The following is a 15,987-nucleotide window of genomic DNA, read 5'->3' on the forward strand; positions in this document are numbered from 1 at the left end:
TTTTTGCTGAACATGAAGGAAACATTTTTTAAAAATTCCTGATTCACCAACGATCGATACACATGGATTTAATGATACAAAAACCTTCAAAGCTTCAATGTTCATTCGCAGAAATTACTATAAAAAATTTCTCCAGTTGAATACTTATAATTTATTAATAAAATTGTAGAGCATTGTTTTAATAATATTTATGTTCAGTCATTCAGAAAAACTGTCAACAGAAGAAAAACAAAATAAAATGTTTCGTGGCTCTTATGAATTATTACAACAGATAAAAAATCTTTCATCTGCACAATAATAAACAAAATTAAATAATATTTGTACAAAACTCACCTTTCGTGGCTTGGTGGTGTAAAAAACAGTCAACACGGCGAAAATAATATATCCTGCGTGAGCTCAAACAAACAATAAACTCAGCAAAGGTCGAAAAAATCGTGAAAAACTAATCAAGCCTGTTAGAAGTTGAGGTAAAATGAGAATGGAAAAATTTCGTGGAGAATTGCTTCACTTGAAACTTTATAAACAATTAAATGACACAACCAGTTTTAAAAAATAACAAATTCAAACAGTTGTGAACACTATTCGCAACTGTTAACTTTTTAAACAAAATTAATTAAGCGCGAACAAGACACTACCGGCGAGCACCGGTCTTTAAAAATTAAGTTCGTTTGCATATCCAGTAAAAGATAATATTATTTTAACTATGCTATAGAGGAAAACTGTAAAATTGTTTTATTTATTTTAAATTCGCCCTCGTTTAAAAACGAGTCCAGATAAATTACCAAACGTTTGCTGTGGGCAAATAAAAAACTTCTTTGTTTATATTTAATGTACATAAAACCTAATCAATTTCAAGCGACACAAAAACTACGGTAAAATATTTGCATACAAATTATTTGTTTATAATCACTCTAAAATAAAGAATAACTGTAACAAGCTATTTGTGAATTTATTTTTTGGCCTCCTCAACTCGAAATGACATGTTTACACATTTTGAACAGCTACGGTATGTTGATTTTTACACACTAATCAAACTATCTGTCATTTCACCGCACGGAGTGTGTAAAATACCACGGAAATTTTAAGCTTTCAGAGACCTCCAAAAAACTGTTAGTTTATCATAAATAAAGTCCATTTATACTAAGACAAGATACCGCTACCAAGCTACCATTGATCCGTTCAGTTTTCGAAAATGAACATAATTTAATTGTTTTCTTCTGAAAAATTGTGACAAGGCCATCTGAATCAAAAAGCTACGCTTATAAGGCCGTTTCAATGTACATAATAATTGTTTCTGCAGAGTGGCCATAAAACAAAAGAAGACAGAACCTTATTGCGCGCCCTCGGTGGCCTATCAACGAATCAAAGCTACAATATTGGCGGCAATTTAAAATATTACCCTTCTATTTTACATGAAATGGTAAAAGCGTGTTTCATTTGTGGGGCAAAAGATGTTCGCTTATTTGAAATTCGCAGCAATATGAAACAAAGACAAAAATGGTTCGAAGCTTTTGAAACATTTTGCGGTAAACAAATTTATGGAGACAATGATAAGCACAACCTTTTAATTTGTATTTGTAATATAAAAGACTACAAAAATTACGGATTACTCAGAAATTTGTGAGCAGCATTTTCAACAAGTCTCTATAATTACATTACAACCCCCAAAAGACGACGCTTATGTAAAGATCCTGTTCCTTGTCCTTCTATTTTTGTAAGTATCTATAATTAAAAAAGACTTGTGGTGTTTATTGCTACATGAAATATACATAGAAGCGAAGTCAACCACGACATATGAGAAAACAAAATGAGCTTCCTCTTCTCATTTTTCGATTAATTACTTATTACTTTTCAAAGTCCTAATCAGGAACCTCCAGGTATTAATTACTATCATCTTATTAGTGTTTTTGTTTTTTAGGCTTTTCCCACTGAAACTCCGGTTGAAATTCCTGTACCCCAAAATCCTGTAGAGTCTTTCATCAATCCAACTGTTCCAATGACATCCAAATCAATTCAAGTAAATAGTATTTCTGGGCAGTATATTCCACCAAATGGTTGAGATAATGGGCCCTCATTTGCTAGAAAATCCAATACTTTCATCTTGTCTGGTACATAAAAATCAGATCTGCGAGCTGATAATAACTGCAACGCTGAAACCAGTTTTAGATAATACATATTTGTCAAGAAAAAACAGATTTATTAAAGAAGAAATGTGCAATCCAGAACAAACTCCTTTGCAGAAAAATGTTAAAGTTATAAATTGTTCTAACCTACCTTGTGTTATGATTTCATGGTTTTTTGCAATTCTAATTTATTAGTATTTTGCTAGCCCAGAATGTGTCCAAAAAAAGCTCGGATCTTAGATATTTTATTGCATTCATGTTTTAATTGACGTTTTAAGCACTTAACCTCAAAGAAAAAGTGGAAAAAGTCTCAATCAATTGCGTTCGAAATCGGTAGATGGAGCGCAAAAAGGTTCTGCCGCCCGAAATGTCACAGAAACAAAGTTTATATGGTAAAATCGAAAATTGAAACGGCCTTATAAGCGTAGCTTTTTGATTCAGATGGCCTTGAATTGTGAATTCTGATGGTGCCATCTTGTGGTATAAATCGTAAGCAGTTATCGGTATAATAGATAACTTTCTGGTATTTTATTAATCAAATGTCAGTCTTTGACAGATTTTTCAAAATTATTGGTTACAACAAATTTCAAATTTGAAAAAACCAGTTGTCGGCCAAAAAGATTAATACATTACTAATGCGGTAGGCATTTTACATCGCTCGGTTTTTGTTAAAACACTCCCGTTGCGCGGTCGTGTTTCAATCTAAAAACCTTGCACTGTAAAATGTAGCCTACCGCATTTGTAATGTAAAGAACTATTAAACTTTTAATATTGTTCTCGCTTTGTATTCAAACAAAAATGTATTTTGATACAAAACCTCATGCCTCAGGAGTAAGTGGGTTTTGATTTTGATTCCAACAAGACTTAGTTTTGTTAGTGGGAAATAATTAAATATATGTGTATACGTTGATGCAAAATTTATACACAACACATTTCATTATCAGCGCTCTACGTTTATTGTTCCAGTTGCAATTTATACTAACTTTCCAATAATTAACCTAACAACAAATATTATTAATTAAACCTACAAACTAATCATTAAACTTCTACTAAAGCGCCACTCTTAAGAGAATGGTTTTAGGGATGTTTACTTAATCGGAGCATCTGGTCCAAGAAGCGGAACATTGACCCGAATTTAATTTAATAATGTTATTAAATTTGCGCTAATTAATTTATGTCTTTGAAATATGTTTAGAGGAGAATTTCGATGCAAAAACTTTACAGACAATCACCATTTATTTTAATTACTCAATTAATTCTAACTAATTTCATTTTACTGAATTTTTTCTCTGGTCTTAATTAAACCGAAATGTGCATTATCTGACCTGGATACGATGTAATTCTTTTTTATGCATCCACCATTTCCGCATTTTTTATTACAAAAAGAATCTGTCGAAAACGGGATGTTTGATCTTGAGCAATAACAATTATCCCATCCCACGTCTGGCTCTCGAGGATCTATTAACAATCCATGTAATTCTAACACAGTAGCTATTAACTATGACTTCCTGACCCCTCGTTCACTGTTCCCACGAGATAATAATACTCATCCTCGACCGTGAACTAACCGCGCAACCAATTCCGATGTACCAATAACTAGTGCTTATTGCCATCCAACCATAACCAGCTTCGGAGTCCGTACGAGATTTTATCGAGATCAATAAAGCGCCAAACTAATGAAATGTAATAGATATTTGGTTCGGTCTTCGACGATACTAGTCAGCATTCTGAAAAAAAACCCCAATCGATGCCCTATTTAAATTCTAGTTCCTTCCGAGATCCTTCCAGTTAATCGAACGCGCCATAAAATTCATTACTGCCGGGCATGACTTTTTACTGCGAATTCCTGCAAACAGCAGTGTTAGTTAATGCATTTGTCTTTTTTCAGGGCGAACTACTTGTGCTTCGGACTGCAGCCGGTGTGGTTTCACGCCACCAACATCCTGCTGCACGCGGCCGCCTGCATATTGTTCACCAGGGTGTGCCTGAGCATCGCCGGCTTGAAACCCCCGTTCGCGACCCTCGCCGGCCTCTTGTTCGCCGCCCACCCCATCCACACGGAGGCGGTCAGTTTTATTTCTCTATTTCTTAACTTATTGCCTCGTAAATGCCTATCGGTCGTATTGGTTTCTCGGCTCGGCCCGGATTAAAAGTGTCCTGAATGAAATTTTTGTCCTGGGAAAATAATCGTTTGTCTTTTTTATAGCCAAAGCTCTAATTTCTGGCGAGCTTTCGCGCCAGATCTGCGAATCTCGCGCGTTACTACTACTACACAGTAATCCTGAAGGTTATGGCCGCATAATAAAACCGACAACACACACACAACTAATCCGGAAATTATTAGAGCCAGATGTTATAAATGTCCTTTATTTAACACGCAATTTACATGATTCTGTACTAGGGACGTACATCACACCAATGAACTTGGTACAATGTATTCAGGGAGTTGAGTGGAGCATCAATACCGAGATTACAATAAAGCCCACCACATTATCCTGCTTGATATATAGCCCAACCGTTCAAGGATAATCAGATTCGAAAACGCTACGATTGGTTTCAGTGATTGGTTTTATACTACACGGCTAATAATAAAAAGGGACGTTTAATTCAATTTATTTTGCAATTTACTTGGCTTGTTTTACGTTGCCGCCGTAAAAAAGGAAATCTGCATCGGCAGTTTCCGGGCACAAAATGCACCTGGATAATAAATCGTGCCGGATGAATTCTCCCCCGGATAAATAAAACTTTTACCGGTTTGCATACGAAGTATTTAGCTTGTGCACAATTTTAATTACCACGTGAACCGAAAAATTCCATTTACAAATTTCAGACCAACCAAATTAATTGCTTTGCACAGTTTCGCGTAAAACGTCTTGAACTCGATACAAAACAGATTAGATCAGTTTTGCGGAACTGCTTCGTGTTCCGGTGAGCAACTGGAGGATTTTGCAAAAGGACAAACATTGACCAACTAGTGATAAGGTGTGTCGCGATTGGTGGCGTTTCCAATTTGGGCAAGGATTAGGGAGTGCCATTTCCTAATATAAAATGTAATTTGATTTAAAAAAGTCATGGGCTCGGATGACATCGGAGAATTCGGGGCCTAATTTACATGAACTAAATTAAAGTAATATCTTTCGGCCTACTGACGATTCTGGGGTGAATAATTAAAATCAAAATTGTGGCAAAATGTCGGTGGTCGTCTTAATTAACAAGGGAAAGTTGGTGGAGTTTTGTGATTTTTTTATTAAGCTTTTGAGTCTTGATTAAACGATTGATCGAGTATCGGTGGTTAATTAGTTTGATTGTAATAGACCCGGCTCGGCCGGCAAACGAAACTATGCCGGGGCATGTTCAAAATTCTCACAAAAGCAAACTCTCTCTGGAATATATTACTATATAATAAACTGCAGAACCTATGGGGGCTGTGTTAACAAGGGTTGGATAATCTATTAGGAGAAACAATATGGGGGCATTTTACAAATTTCAATTTGGGACGCTTCATTTTACATGTAGACACCACAAGGTGCGATTATTAATTACAGGACGCTTTGTGTACCCTACCTTTAGGTAATTGCTTATTTTGGACAAACTCGAGGCAATACAAATAGAGCGAGCCCTTCACATTAAACGCGTTAAGAATCCGGTCCGGGGCCCGGATTAAGTGCGCCCACCGCAAAAAACACATGCTTGATTTGTTTTGTAGATTGTTTGTTTTGATGTGAACCAGCCCCTAAAGGAATTATACAAATGTGGTGAGCGTAAACTCAAAGTTTCGCCTGCTAGATAGGGTATTGAGTTCGGGCGGGTTGTTAAACAGACCAGAGAAATCTGTGCTTTCATGTGTTTATTCAAAGGACGAACATATTAATAGAAAATCAACAAACAATTAATCAAAAGCAAACAAAATTTGTTTCACAAATCTGCGGCGACTGACTGAAAGGATGCACGTGCTGGAGCAAAACAAATATTGAAGGAATGATGAGTCCAAGTGGCCAAATTACGTTCGAGATGAATTACCGGATCAAAAGTAGTGTTGGAAAAAATTATCGGGGAGGAAATCTCAGCCGTACAGGACAGAATGTAATTTTGCACCTCATGTGGCGATTTAAGGGTAGTCACCGGAAGAAAGTAAAAATTTACGACGACATCAAATTAACTTAAACTACTGCTCCGGCAGCAGTTTATTAGTGAACTGCCATCCGATCCGGTTACATAAAATCTGAAACATTTTTAACAAGAGTGTTTCAACGAACTGATAATTTTTCAGTCACTTTTCGGAAATTAACTTTTTTAATTACGCAAAATTTCACTTTTATGGAAACCTTGTCGTCTTTTGCCGTAAAACCTTTCACAAATTTAATTAAACCCTTGCAGATATTCGCATAAACATATATTTCAGGGCATCGTGTTGTCAGCTCCAGCAACAGAGTTTTTCCAAAACTGTACTATTTAATTTGGTGTGGCAATATAAACATATTCTGATATCATGTTTTATGGATTTCATTTTCATTTAATTAATTGAAGGGGTATTGTTTACATATTTAATTCGTATCGATACTGCAGTATTTGTTTTGTTAGATTTAATCAACTCGTATATCCATTTAAATATTCAGTAAATGCTGAATAAACATAAGACAATTATCAAATAAATTATGTACTAGTGTTGGTAGGAACATTAACAAGCGCTAACAACTAAATCAATGTATTATAAATAATAATCATTAAGCACTTTCCTTAAATATATCGACAGACACGTTAAATTTTCGATATACATACTTGTATTTTTATTTTATAAACCGCAATCAAGATAAATGCAAAGAGAGAGCCTAAATACTCTGAAACTATTACAAAATAAACTTTTTGCATATCGTAATGAAAGTGGCACTTTTTTTACACGCAAAATCGTAGTGAAAGTTGCACTTTTTTACACGAAAAATCGTAGTGAAAGTAGTACTTTTTTGCATCATTTTATTCCATCTCCTTGGAGATTATTATTATTTTGTTGTTGTAATTTTTCATAAATCCTTTTAGCCCAAATTTCTCAACTTACATCGATATGCAAAAAAATAGTGTGTACAATACGTTTCGAAAGTCTCTTTTTTTCACTTATTTGCTTGATTAACTCGGGCTACGCCCTCTTTAATCAAGCTGCAAATTCGTGAAAAAAAGTATGACTTTCATAACTAGTTGTACAAATAACTATTATTCGCTAATAAAATGTCTTGTCATTCCTAGAAAATTTTCCCATAAGGAAACTTAGAAAAGGAGTAAAAATTTAATTAACAAGTTTTATGTTAACTAACTTCAAATTGAGATGATCAGAGAACATGCCCTGGGAAAATTATTTAATATGTATTATGTATGTTAAACTCTTCTTAGATGTAAAGCAAAAGTGATAACGAAAACTAGAAATAATATAATAAATACAGGGTGTCTCAGCTAAGATTTTCGAGCCTAATAACTCAGTTATTTTCCAGCGGATTTTTGTGAAATTTAAAATCCAGATATTTTAGACGGTGAAGAATAAAATCCCATTAATGCAATCACCCAAGTCTTAAAAACGTAATTTTTACATGCCTTTTTAAAATGTTGAATCACTTAAGATTTACATCAAAAAATTGATCGTCAAAAAAAAAATGCTGTAAGGAGAAACTCGTCCTTGAAAGACGTCTGGTTTGCAAGAAAAAGAAAAAAACTGTGTTAAACGTGGCTGCAAATGCAAAAACGTAGACGCGTATGAAACAAACGCGCAATTTTGCAGAATTTTGGTCATCCCTTTTCGCAGAAGCGCTGGTGACATATTTGACGTTTATCTTGCTAACCTTACAAACACTTACAAAGTTAAAAACAACATTTGGACGTAATTTATATTACTGGATGCTTTAATTCTTTCATAAAGGACTAAAACACGATCGGGATATTTTAGCAAGGTAATTTAGTTCACGTACGCTTCCTGTGTCTTCAAATAAATTGACGACTCTCTTAACCTTACATTTTGTAAAGCCTACCTTTGTATAGTGTTCCACGAGAAAACGAACTGTGTCATTGAAGTTCTTACGACACTCCCCATCGGCAATTTTTTTTTCCTTTTTCAACAATATTGAAATTTCTGCCGCTGTAGTCTATTTTTAGAGTATTTTCAATAAATTTTCACAATTTGACGTTTCTAATAAAACGCGCCCAATTTTGACAGGCTTTAAAGGGTGTACAAAATGTTGCTTGGCAATTAATCATCAATTGTTTCAAAAGATAACTGCTTAAATATCTTCAAATTTTACATTATATTTTTAACGACAAAATCTAATCTTTTCGTTGAATCAAACAAATGATTTAATGTTTAACAATCTAATAATAATTGCGCATAATTTTCGATAAAGGAAACATGTGTTAAAATTATATTTTTTAACTTGAGGTAATTTTATTATTACTTATTGAACCTTCACGGTCTAAAATATCTGCATTTTAACTTTCATAAAAATCCGTTGGCACATAACCGAGATATTAGGCTCGAAAATCTTAGCTGAGACACCCTGCGTAATCACCTTAATGGGTTTCCGAAAAGTTTTCAGAGCTTAAGAGTGTTTGGTTGTTGTGAAAATAAGCACGAGTCGCAGACGATTCTGCAAGAAAGTCGCACACCAACAACAAGAAATAATGGAAGGAAGTGTAACCATGACCAACTTCATTAAACCATGATAACATACCTACATAGTTTAATGAAGTTGGTCATGGCGTAACTATATGAAATGTCCAACCTTCAATGTTCAAGTTTTCAGTATTGATGGCTACAAAACCATTTTGACATGAAAAACTTTCCACTTGTTCATTTTTTGCGATGGTCAAAAACAAAACCTAAAAATCAGAACAGGGCCAAATGGAAGTTTTCTGTTGGTGTGCCATTTTCTGATTAAGAAAATTCTTGAAAAAAGTAGAAAATTATTTTAGAAGAAAAACGTCTGTCTTTTTTATTTTTAATTTTTCTTTAATCTATTGCAACGAAATATGTAACCTTCTTGAAACAAACAGAAGAGGAAGCGTTGTTTTTAAGTTATAGTTAAATGAAACGAAAACATTCTTTTTTAGGCACTCTTGATGAAAACAGTAATTTTACATACTTGCAAGAGGACGAAAAGTAACTCTTTTTCCTGCGCACTTTTTTCGGACGCTGACCGTGGCGCCATCTGTTGATCTATTTAGTAAGTTATCAACGAAACCGACAAAACCAATAATTGTTCTGTCACCATGAATTATGTACTTAAATAAGTAATTGTATTGCAAATAGTAAAAAAAATTGTTTTGTTTGCAAGCTGATAATTAATACTATACAAAGATTAATATGTATGTATTAATAAATTTTATCTAATCCCGTGGGATAAATGACACTTATCCCACTCATTTGAGTGGAATAAGGAACTTCATTACCGGACGCATTTCATTACTCCACTCAGTGGGATAAATGACCTTCATTACCCCACTCAGTGGGATAAGTAAGTCATTATTCCACTGAGTGGTGTAATGAAACTGGCGGAAATAAATAAGATTTACCTTTTTTTTTTAATTCGGGGCGGTCTTAGATAAAATTTTGTACATAACACGTGGGCTAAAGCATATTACAGGAAACTCGTGTGATTACAGATGAACTCGGGCTAACGCCCTCGTCATCTGCAATCTTCACACTCGAATCCTGTAATATTGCTTTTATCCCACTAATTGTGTAAATAACTATTCCTATTCGAAAAAGGTAGATACAAAATAAAATGGTAATTTTTTAATGATGTCTTTTGCTTTGTAGTTCGTGCGGTTGCTTAAAAAATGTAATGTGCATCTCTCCCAAAAAGTGCCTTTTGTCCTCAGCTGCACGTCGGCCAGAAAAACATGCACTTTTTGGCCTTGATACACAAATAACAATTATACTTTTCCTTTATTTTAGACCATAAAGAAATTTACAGACAGATATTCGCGTGGTTGTGACGATGTCAATTTAGTTTTTATTTATTACTTGCTTATTTGTTTACTAATTTTCTCGTCTCGTCCTACGAAAAAATTTAAATTAAATTCCACTAGCATTAGTTTTGTTTTTATTTGAATCAAACTCGACTCGAAGACAAACTCTTCTAAGTAAAATTTATATAAAACTCTTCGGGCTGTTTTATTTAACATTCCTTCCAACGGTCCAACTCCAAAAAAATTTAGTTCTTGCTAGTTACAGGAGTGGGATATCATTTAATAGTTCAGTGGGAAATAGTGGATGCGCCACAATATTTTTTATTTTTTGACACATACGAATAAATTTAAAAACATTAATGGATTCATTTTGCGCCAGGCCATCCGTTTTGAAAACGGTAATTCGATTTTCCTAGTTTATCGTTTTTTATGTTTGTCCTTTGTGATTTTTTGTGTCCCTCGCCGGTGTTGCGTAGGCCGATGACACAACTTTGAAAATCGATCTGTAGAAAAGAGAGTCTGGGAGAATCATCTAATGAGATAAAACCGCTTACCACGTACAATCCATTCCCTCTAAACCGAAACAAAAAAACCCTCCCCTTTTCTCCGCCACTTAAGAGTAAAAAAATGTGAATAGTCGTCGCCGATAAAGCGAGCGTCTCTTCCTCCGAGCAAAATGTGCATCGCAAAATAAACACAACTCTAATATTCTTTATCATGACTCTTATCTCGCATATAATACAGTGCTGCAAGTGTGCTTGTAACTTATTTAAGTTGGAAGAAGGGGCGAACTGGTTCGGTTCGAGCCGACACAATATACCGGGATATTGCAGTCAGCAGAGCTTTCAATGTTGCGGCTTTATGCGCTATAAATCTAACATGAGTGGCTGTATAGAATGTTGCCTAGAGCAGGGCCAAGATATATCTGTACCTCAACCTCAAAAGGCCGATATCTGAACCACTTATATGCATACTCAATTCCCAATATGTTACGCACCCGGACTCCTCACGACTAAATCCCGCCGCCCCCGATAATACACTCCCGAGCCCGATCTGTTTGCACCTACATCCATTCTAATTTATTCGCGCTGGAGAAATATGGAGTTGTTTGTCCTAACGTGCTATGATTTCTATTTTATAGGTACGTCGCCAGACGAAATATATTTCAGTCGCAGTGCGAGCGACAATAAAACTCCGCGCAAACATATATTAAAGCTAACCTGGATGCAATTTACGGAGCGCATTCAATCTAAAAGTTAACAATGTAAACAATCGCGAAAAAATTTATTCAATATGCACCACGTGTTGCAGAGATTGCCAAGAATGAGGCTTTTTAGGAATGCCGTCATTGTCGATTCAGTGCGACGCCTTCGAAAATCTACACAGAATACACAAAAGAATAAAAAATGAATCTGGTTCGCGTGTTCGACGAAATAACGCAATAATAACACTTTTTCAAAATAAAACATCACCCTCATCCCCCGGATTGATATAATCCGCGCATTTCGCGAATTTTGTTTTTATCCGGAATTACTCAAAGCTTCACACATAATTAGCTCACACGTACAACTGCATTATCCTTATTTACTTTCCCAAAGAAAAATTCGTACAACAACAACGATTTACCGTGAAATATTTATTTTTCGTTTATTAATCGCATCGACGTTTTTGTTGTTCATTGTTCCAGCGTTAACACAAGTCGAGTTAATTTCCAAGGGTCGTTTTCATTATTTCGATAGTGTTGTGCTTTGAATGGCCTCCATTTCGTGGGGAGAACGTCTAGCAGATGCCTGATAAAGACGTGTAACATCTTGAAATAACGAGATATACGTCAATATTCTTTTCTTTGGCGGAGTACAGCCATAAAAAGATAGTTTTCAGAAAATTTCCTTTTCGAATATCCCTTATATTGTCGTTGGAGACCTGAAGCTCGGAATGACGTAATGTTCGAAAAATAACATACGTTATAAAAGGCTCTATAAAGCAGATAGGCTTTCTGCCGGCAATTCGATTTTATTGCCCCGAGATGGCCACGTATCGCATCAACAGATGTTTTAAAAATGTACAAGAATTAGACGAAGAAAACAACTTATTCGACCAATCACTGATACACTTTCGCCGAAGATAAATTCAAAACGAAGTCGACGTTTTCGCTCTTGCTCATATTTTATTCGCTGTACCAGCAAATTTCAAGATTCTTTTTTCGCTAGATTGAATGTAAAGTACATCATTTTACAACCCCATCATTTGAATATATTGGCCAAAGCTAAAGCGGGGAAATATATTTGAGGAGCTCGCGAGCGCCGGATAATTTGGGTATGTCCATATTTGCTCAACATTTTTTCACACTAATCACACTTACTTTACGTCGTCGAGATTAGAAAAATGTTGAAAAATAAATCGAAAGTGAGGATTTGCGTTCCAGAGCTTTCAGGATTTGCGGGAGCAATAATTCCAGGTGCACCGGAGTTGTTGAGACAGTTTTGATAGCATCGGTATGCATGAGGAGAATGTGTGTCAAAGTTCTCAAGAGATTTGTTCTATTCGAGGTTAAGTGGTTATTGTTGTTGCAGGTGACGGGTATAGTGGGCAGAGCAGACGTTTTGGCTTGCGTCTTCTTCCTGGTATCGCTGCTGGCATATCACGGGTAATAACACTTCACTATATTGCTTTGCTTGTCTCTCTCTTTCAACAGAAACGTCTCGGCGAGGTCGCACAAAAAGAATGTTTATTGCATTTGGAAGAATTTTCCGATTTTGTTGAACGAGAGATTTTTACATTTTTTCCCTTTGTCCGAATTAAAACCGTGCTGCATTCCGTTCCGCAGAACTGCGATCGGAAATGCACTCACGTTTCGATAATAACGCATCATTGTTTAACAAGTGTTTATTATTTGGATTTGTACACAGGCCGCATGCATGGACGTGTCTCTCTGTTTACACTGTGAACCGAGGAAAATGTTACGGGTTGAACGGAGATACAATGAGCAATATCTCGGAGAGATAGTGCTCGTTGCGAGCTTTTTACAGCTTTCAATTGCTGCACGAACGTCATGCATGAACACTAGAGGAGTTTTGTTGGTTTTTCGCTTTTAAAACTACTACTTGTTTAGAAGCGAAGAAGTTTTCAAACTGACTCTCATTTTAATTGCTCCGTGCCCAAATTTGTCTTTGTTTATAAACTGTTAGTCCTCGCGCTCTCGCATCGCCGGAATTACACTCGCTAAAATTTTATTTCAGTTAAAAACAAAAAAATTAATAGAAAGAGATAAACTGACTGTGTTTTATAGATTTCATTGTGACGAAACAGATGCAACAAGACATTGAACGATGCTAGCTCTTGCTCTAGTTAAGAAAACTTCAAATTGATGTATTAGAAAATGGTGGAGGCGCCGCGATAATTTTAAACAAAACTGAAAATATTTCTATTTGCGCTTGAAATAGGTCAAACCCAAAACTTGTATTCGATGACTTAAATTATTATCTTTATCTGAATATTTAATTAAGAAAAGTATTAATATGAATAAATGGTGGATGCACCGCAATATTCTCGTGGTGAAACTATTTATATCTCAATTATTCCTTGAACTAAATAAATGTTTCTTGTAATATTTTCAATTATTTACTACAAAAGACATCAAAACATTATATGTATTCTATATCTAAAGCAACATATTCCAAATTTATGCTTTGCAGAAGCGGTGCCGAGAAAATGTTTCATATGAATAATGACATCTCTGTTATTCCTCGAGCTAGATCAATTCTGATCACCTGTGTTTTATACAGGGTGGGGCATCGTATACGCGCACGCGAGAAATCGCGACTTCTAATTAATTAATTATTGATAAGGTATGTATATGTATTTGTGAATTTTTTAATTTTTTTTTGTTAATAAATAAGGCCGTAACAGTTTTATTAGTTTTCTGAAATTAACTGTTAATTTAGCTATAAAGTTTTTACACTAAATGAATCTGTATCTATTAGCGCATCAAACCCTGGTGCTACAATTACAAATTTTGACTTGGTTAGCTAAATAGTTCAATTTTTTATTTAAACACAAACCAGACGCGGGATTTATGGCGTAAATGCTATAATTTGCCAACAAGAGGACCATTCACTAGTAGCCGGCCGTTTTGAAGCTCTTACTTACAACTTTACCATAAAAATGACAGTTTCGATTGTCATCTAAATTTACGACAGCACAAGTAGCAGGTCATTTTTCCGCTGATTTCGCAAATAATTATAGAAAGTGAATCTAGGTAGGTCAGTATAAGAATCAGAATTTGACTTTTTGGTTGAAATTTACATTTTTTTTTTTTTGGCTTTGTTTGTAAGCGAAAAATTATTAAAAAATTATGAAATGTACCTTACCAATAGCCAGGTAAGTGTGAAAAATTTCCACAATTTTATTTAATTAGTCGCGATTTTAAGTACAAGACACAGTATTAACATATTTGTAGCGCTGATTAAGAAAACTTCAGTTATTTTAGTTTTGTTAAAATGTTGGAGGAGCCAAAAAATTATTTTAATAAAAATGGACATATCTTCGTTACATTCTGAATTTAATAAAATTTAAAAACCCCTTTTTGTAGAGCAAAGTATAACAAATCCAATGCAAAACACTCCTTGACACTAATTTAGAAAACTTCAAATTTCATATTATGCAAGAATGGTGGAGGCGCTGGGGTATTTTTTTGCAAACACCCCTGATAGCTCTGTCATTGTTTGAACTAGATACAATCCAAAAATTATCTTTCTCTCTCCATCATTATTTAAGAAAACTTCAAATTTATATTGCATAAAATGGTGGAGGCGCCGGGAAATTGTATTATCAAAAACAATGATATCTCTATTTCCAATTGAGCGAGATCAAATCTAAAAACTGTATTTTATACACAAATATTAGACAAATTGAAGGCAAAAAACCGCATAGCTCTAATTTAATATTAATTATTATTATTAATTAAATTTAGATTTTTCTAGACACAATCCACAGTTTTTGCATTAGAAGGTTTAGGTTAGGACAAATTAATTATTTATTTAAATTCTAAAGATGTACTATTGTATTGATAACATACTTACATAACATTTTTGATTTACAATGCAAAAATTTCCGATAATAATGCAGAATCTGGAAAAGTGCCCCGAATGCTTGCAGCGTTTCCACGTTGAATGGCAAGGGAAATCCTCTCAAAAAGGAATTTCTTTGATTTTGAATCGCCTGATTATTTAAATTAAACAACAACCAAAACTTCCCTAGAAGGAAAAATTTTTAAATTTGTGAAATAATGCAAATTTGAGCAAATTCCATATCAGAAATGGGAACAATATTGTGTAAAACACAAATTCCTTTGCAAATTAAAGATGGGAAGCAACTCTAATAATGACGTAAATATTTTTTGTGTGGATTGAAATATTTATTCTCGCGTTCCTTCACAACGAATCCTCAAAATTTCAACAGCTCGCCGACACAAGCACGACTTAACAAGTGTCAATAGGAGGGTGTCCCACGTAAAAATTCCAAATCGTGGGGTGGAAACGCGTGTCCCGAGAGGCCAAAGTGCGGGAATTAATTATTTCGAAAATCTCTGTCCGGAATTTTAATACGATCCTAAAAGAATCTGCTTAAAGCAATTTTCACATCCTCTATGCTTTATATTCACATATTTTGACACGCATCCGCTAACGCGACGTAGGGAAATTGAAAATGCAAATGTGTGGTACAAAAGCTGGTCCGGAGCTTTTTTACCGTTTGACCGACTTGTCTTCCGTGCTATCCGGCACCAGCTGGCGGCCAAACTTCATCCTAATTGAAAAATACGCTTGTGCAAGTACCTACACATCGACAGCTTAATTAATTTCGGCCCCGAGGGGGGGCATAGATTTGACGGGCCCGCTCATTCGAAACAACTGCAAAA

At 34.9% G+C, this 15,987-nt stretch overlaps 1 protein-coding gene and 1 long non-coding RNA gene across 2 annotated transcripts in view; one reads left to right on the plus strand and one right to left on the minus strand.

Moving 5' to 3' along the window:
* LOC138134879 (protein O-mannosyl-transferase TMTC1-like) overlaps positions 1–15,987 on the plus strand; it is a 185,196-nt gene that overhangs the window by 146,236 nt on the left and 22,973 nt on the right. Inside the window, exons 3-4 of the mRNA XM_069053460.1 lie at positions 4,012–4,189; positions 12,644–12,717. Of these exons, the coding sequence (XP_068909561.1) occupies positions 4,012–4,189; positions 12,644–12,717 (252 nt within the window). The remainder of the gene's footprint in view (positions 1–4,011; positions 4,190–12,643; positions 12,718–15,987) is intronic.
* On the minus strand, positions 1,551–2,556 carry LOC138134882 (uncharacterized). Its single transcript, XR_011160834.1, has 2 exons — positions 2,275–2,556; positions 1,551–2,150 (listed from the first exon to the last, which is right to left on the minus strand). It is a non-coding gene; the product is annotated as an uncharacterized lncRNA (long non-coding RNA).

Source organism: Tenebrio molitor, chromosome 7, assembly GCF_963966145.1.
Source record: "Tenebrio molitor chromosome 7, icTenMoli1.1, whole genome shotgun sequence".
NCBI classification, from domain to species: Eukaryota; Metazoa; Arthropoda; class Insecta; order Coleoptera; family Tenebrionidae; genus Tenebrio; species Tenebrio molitor.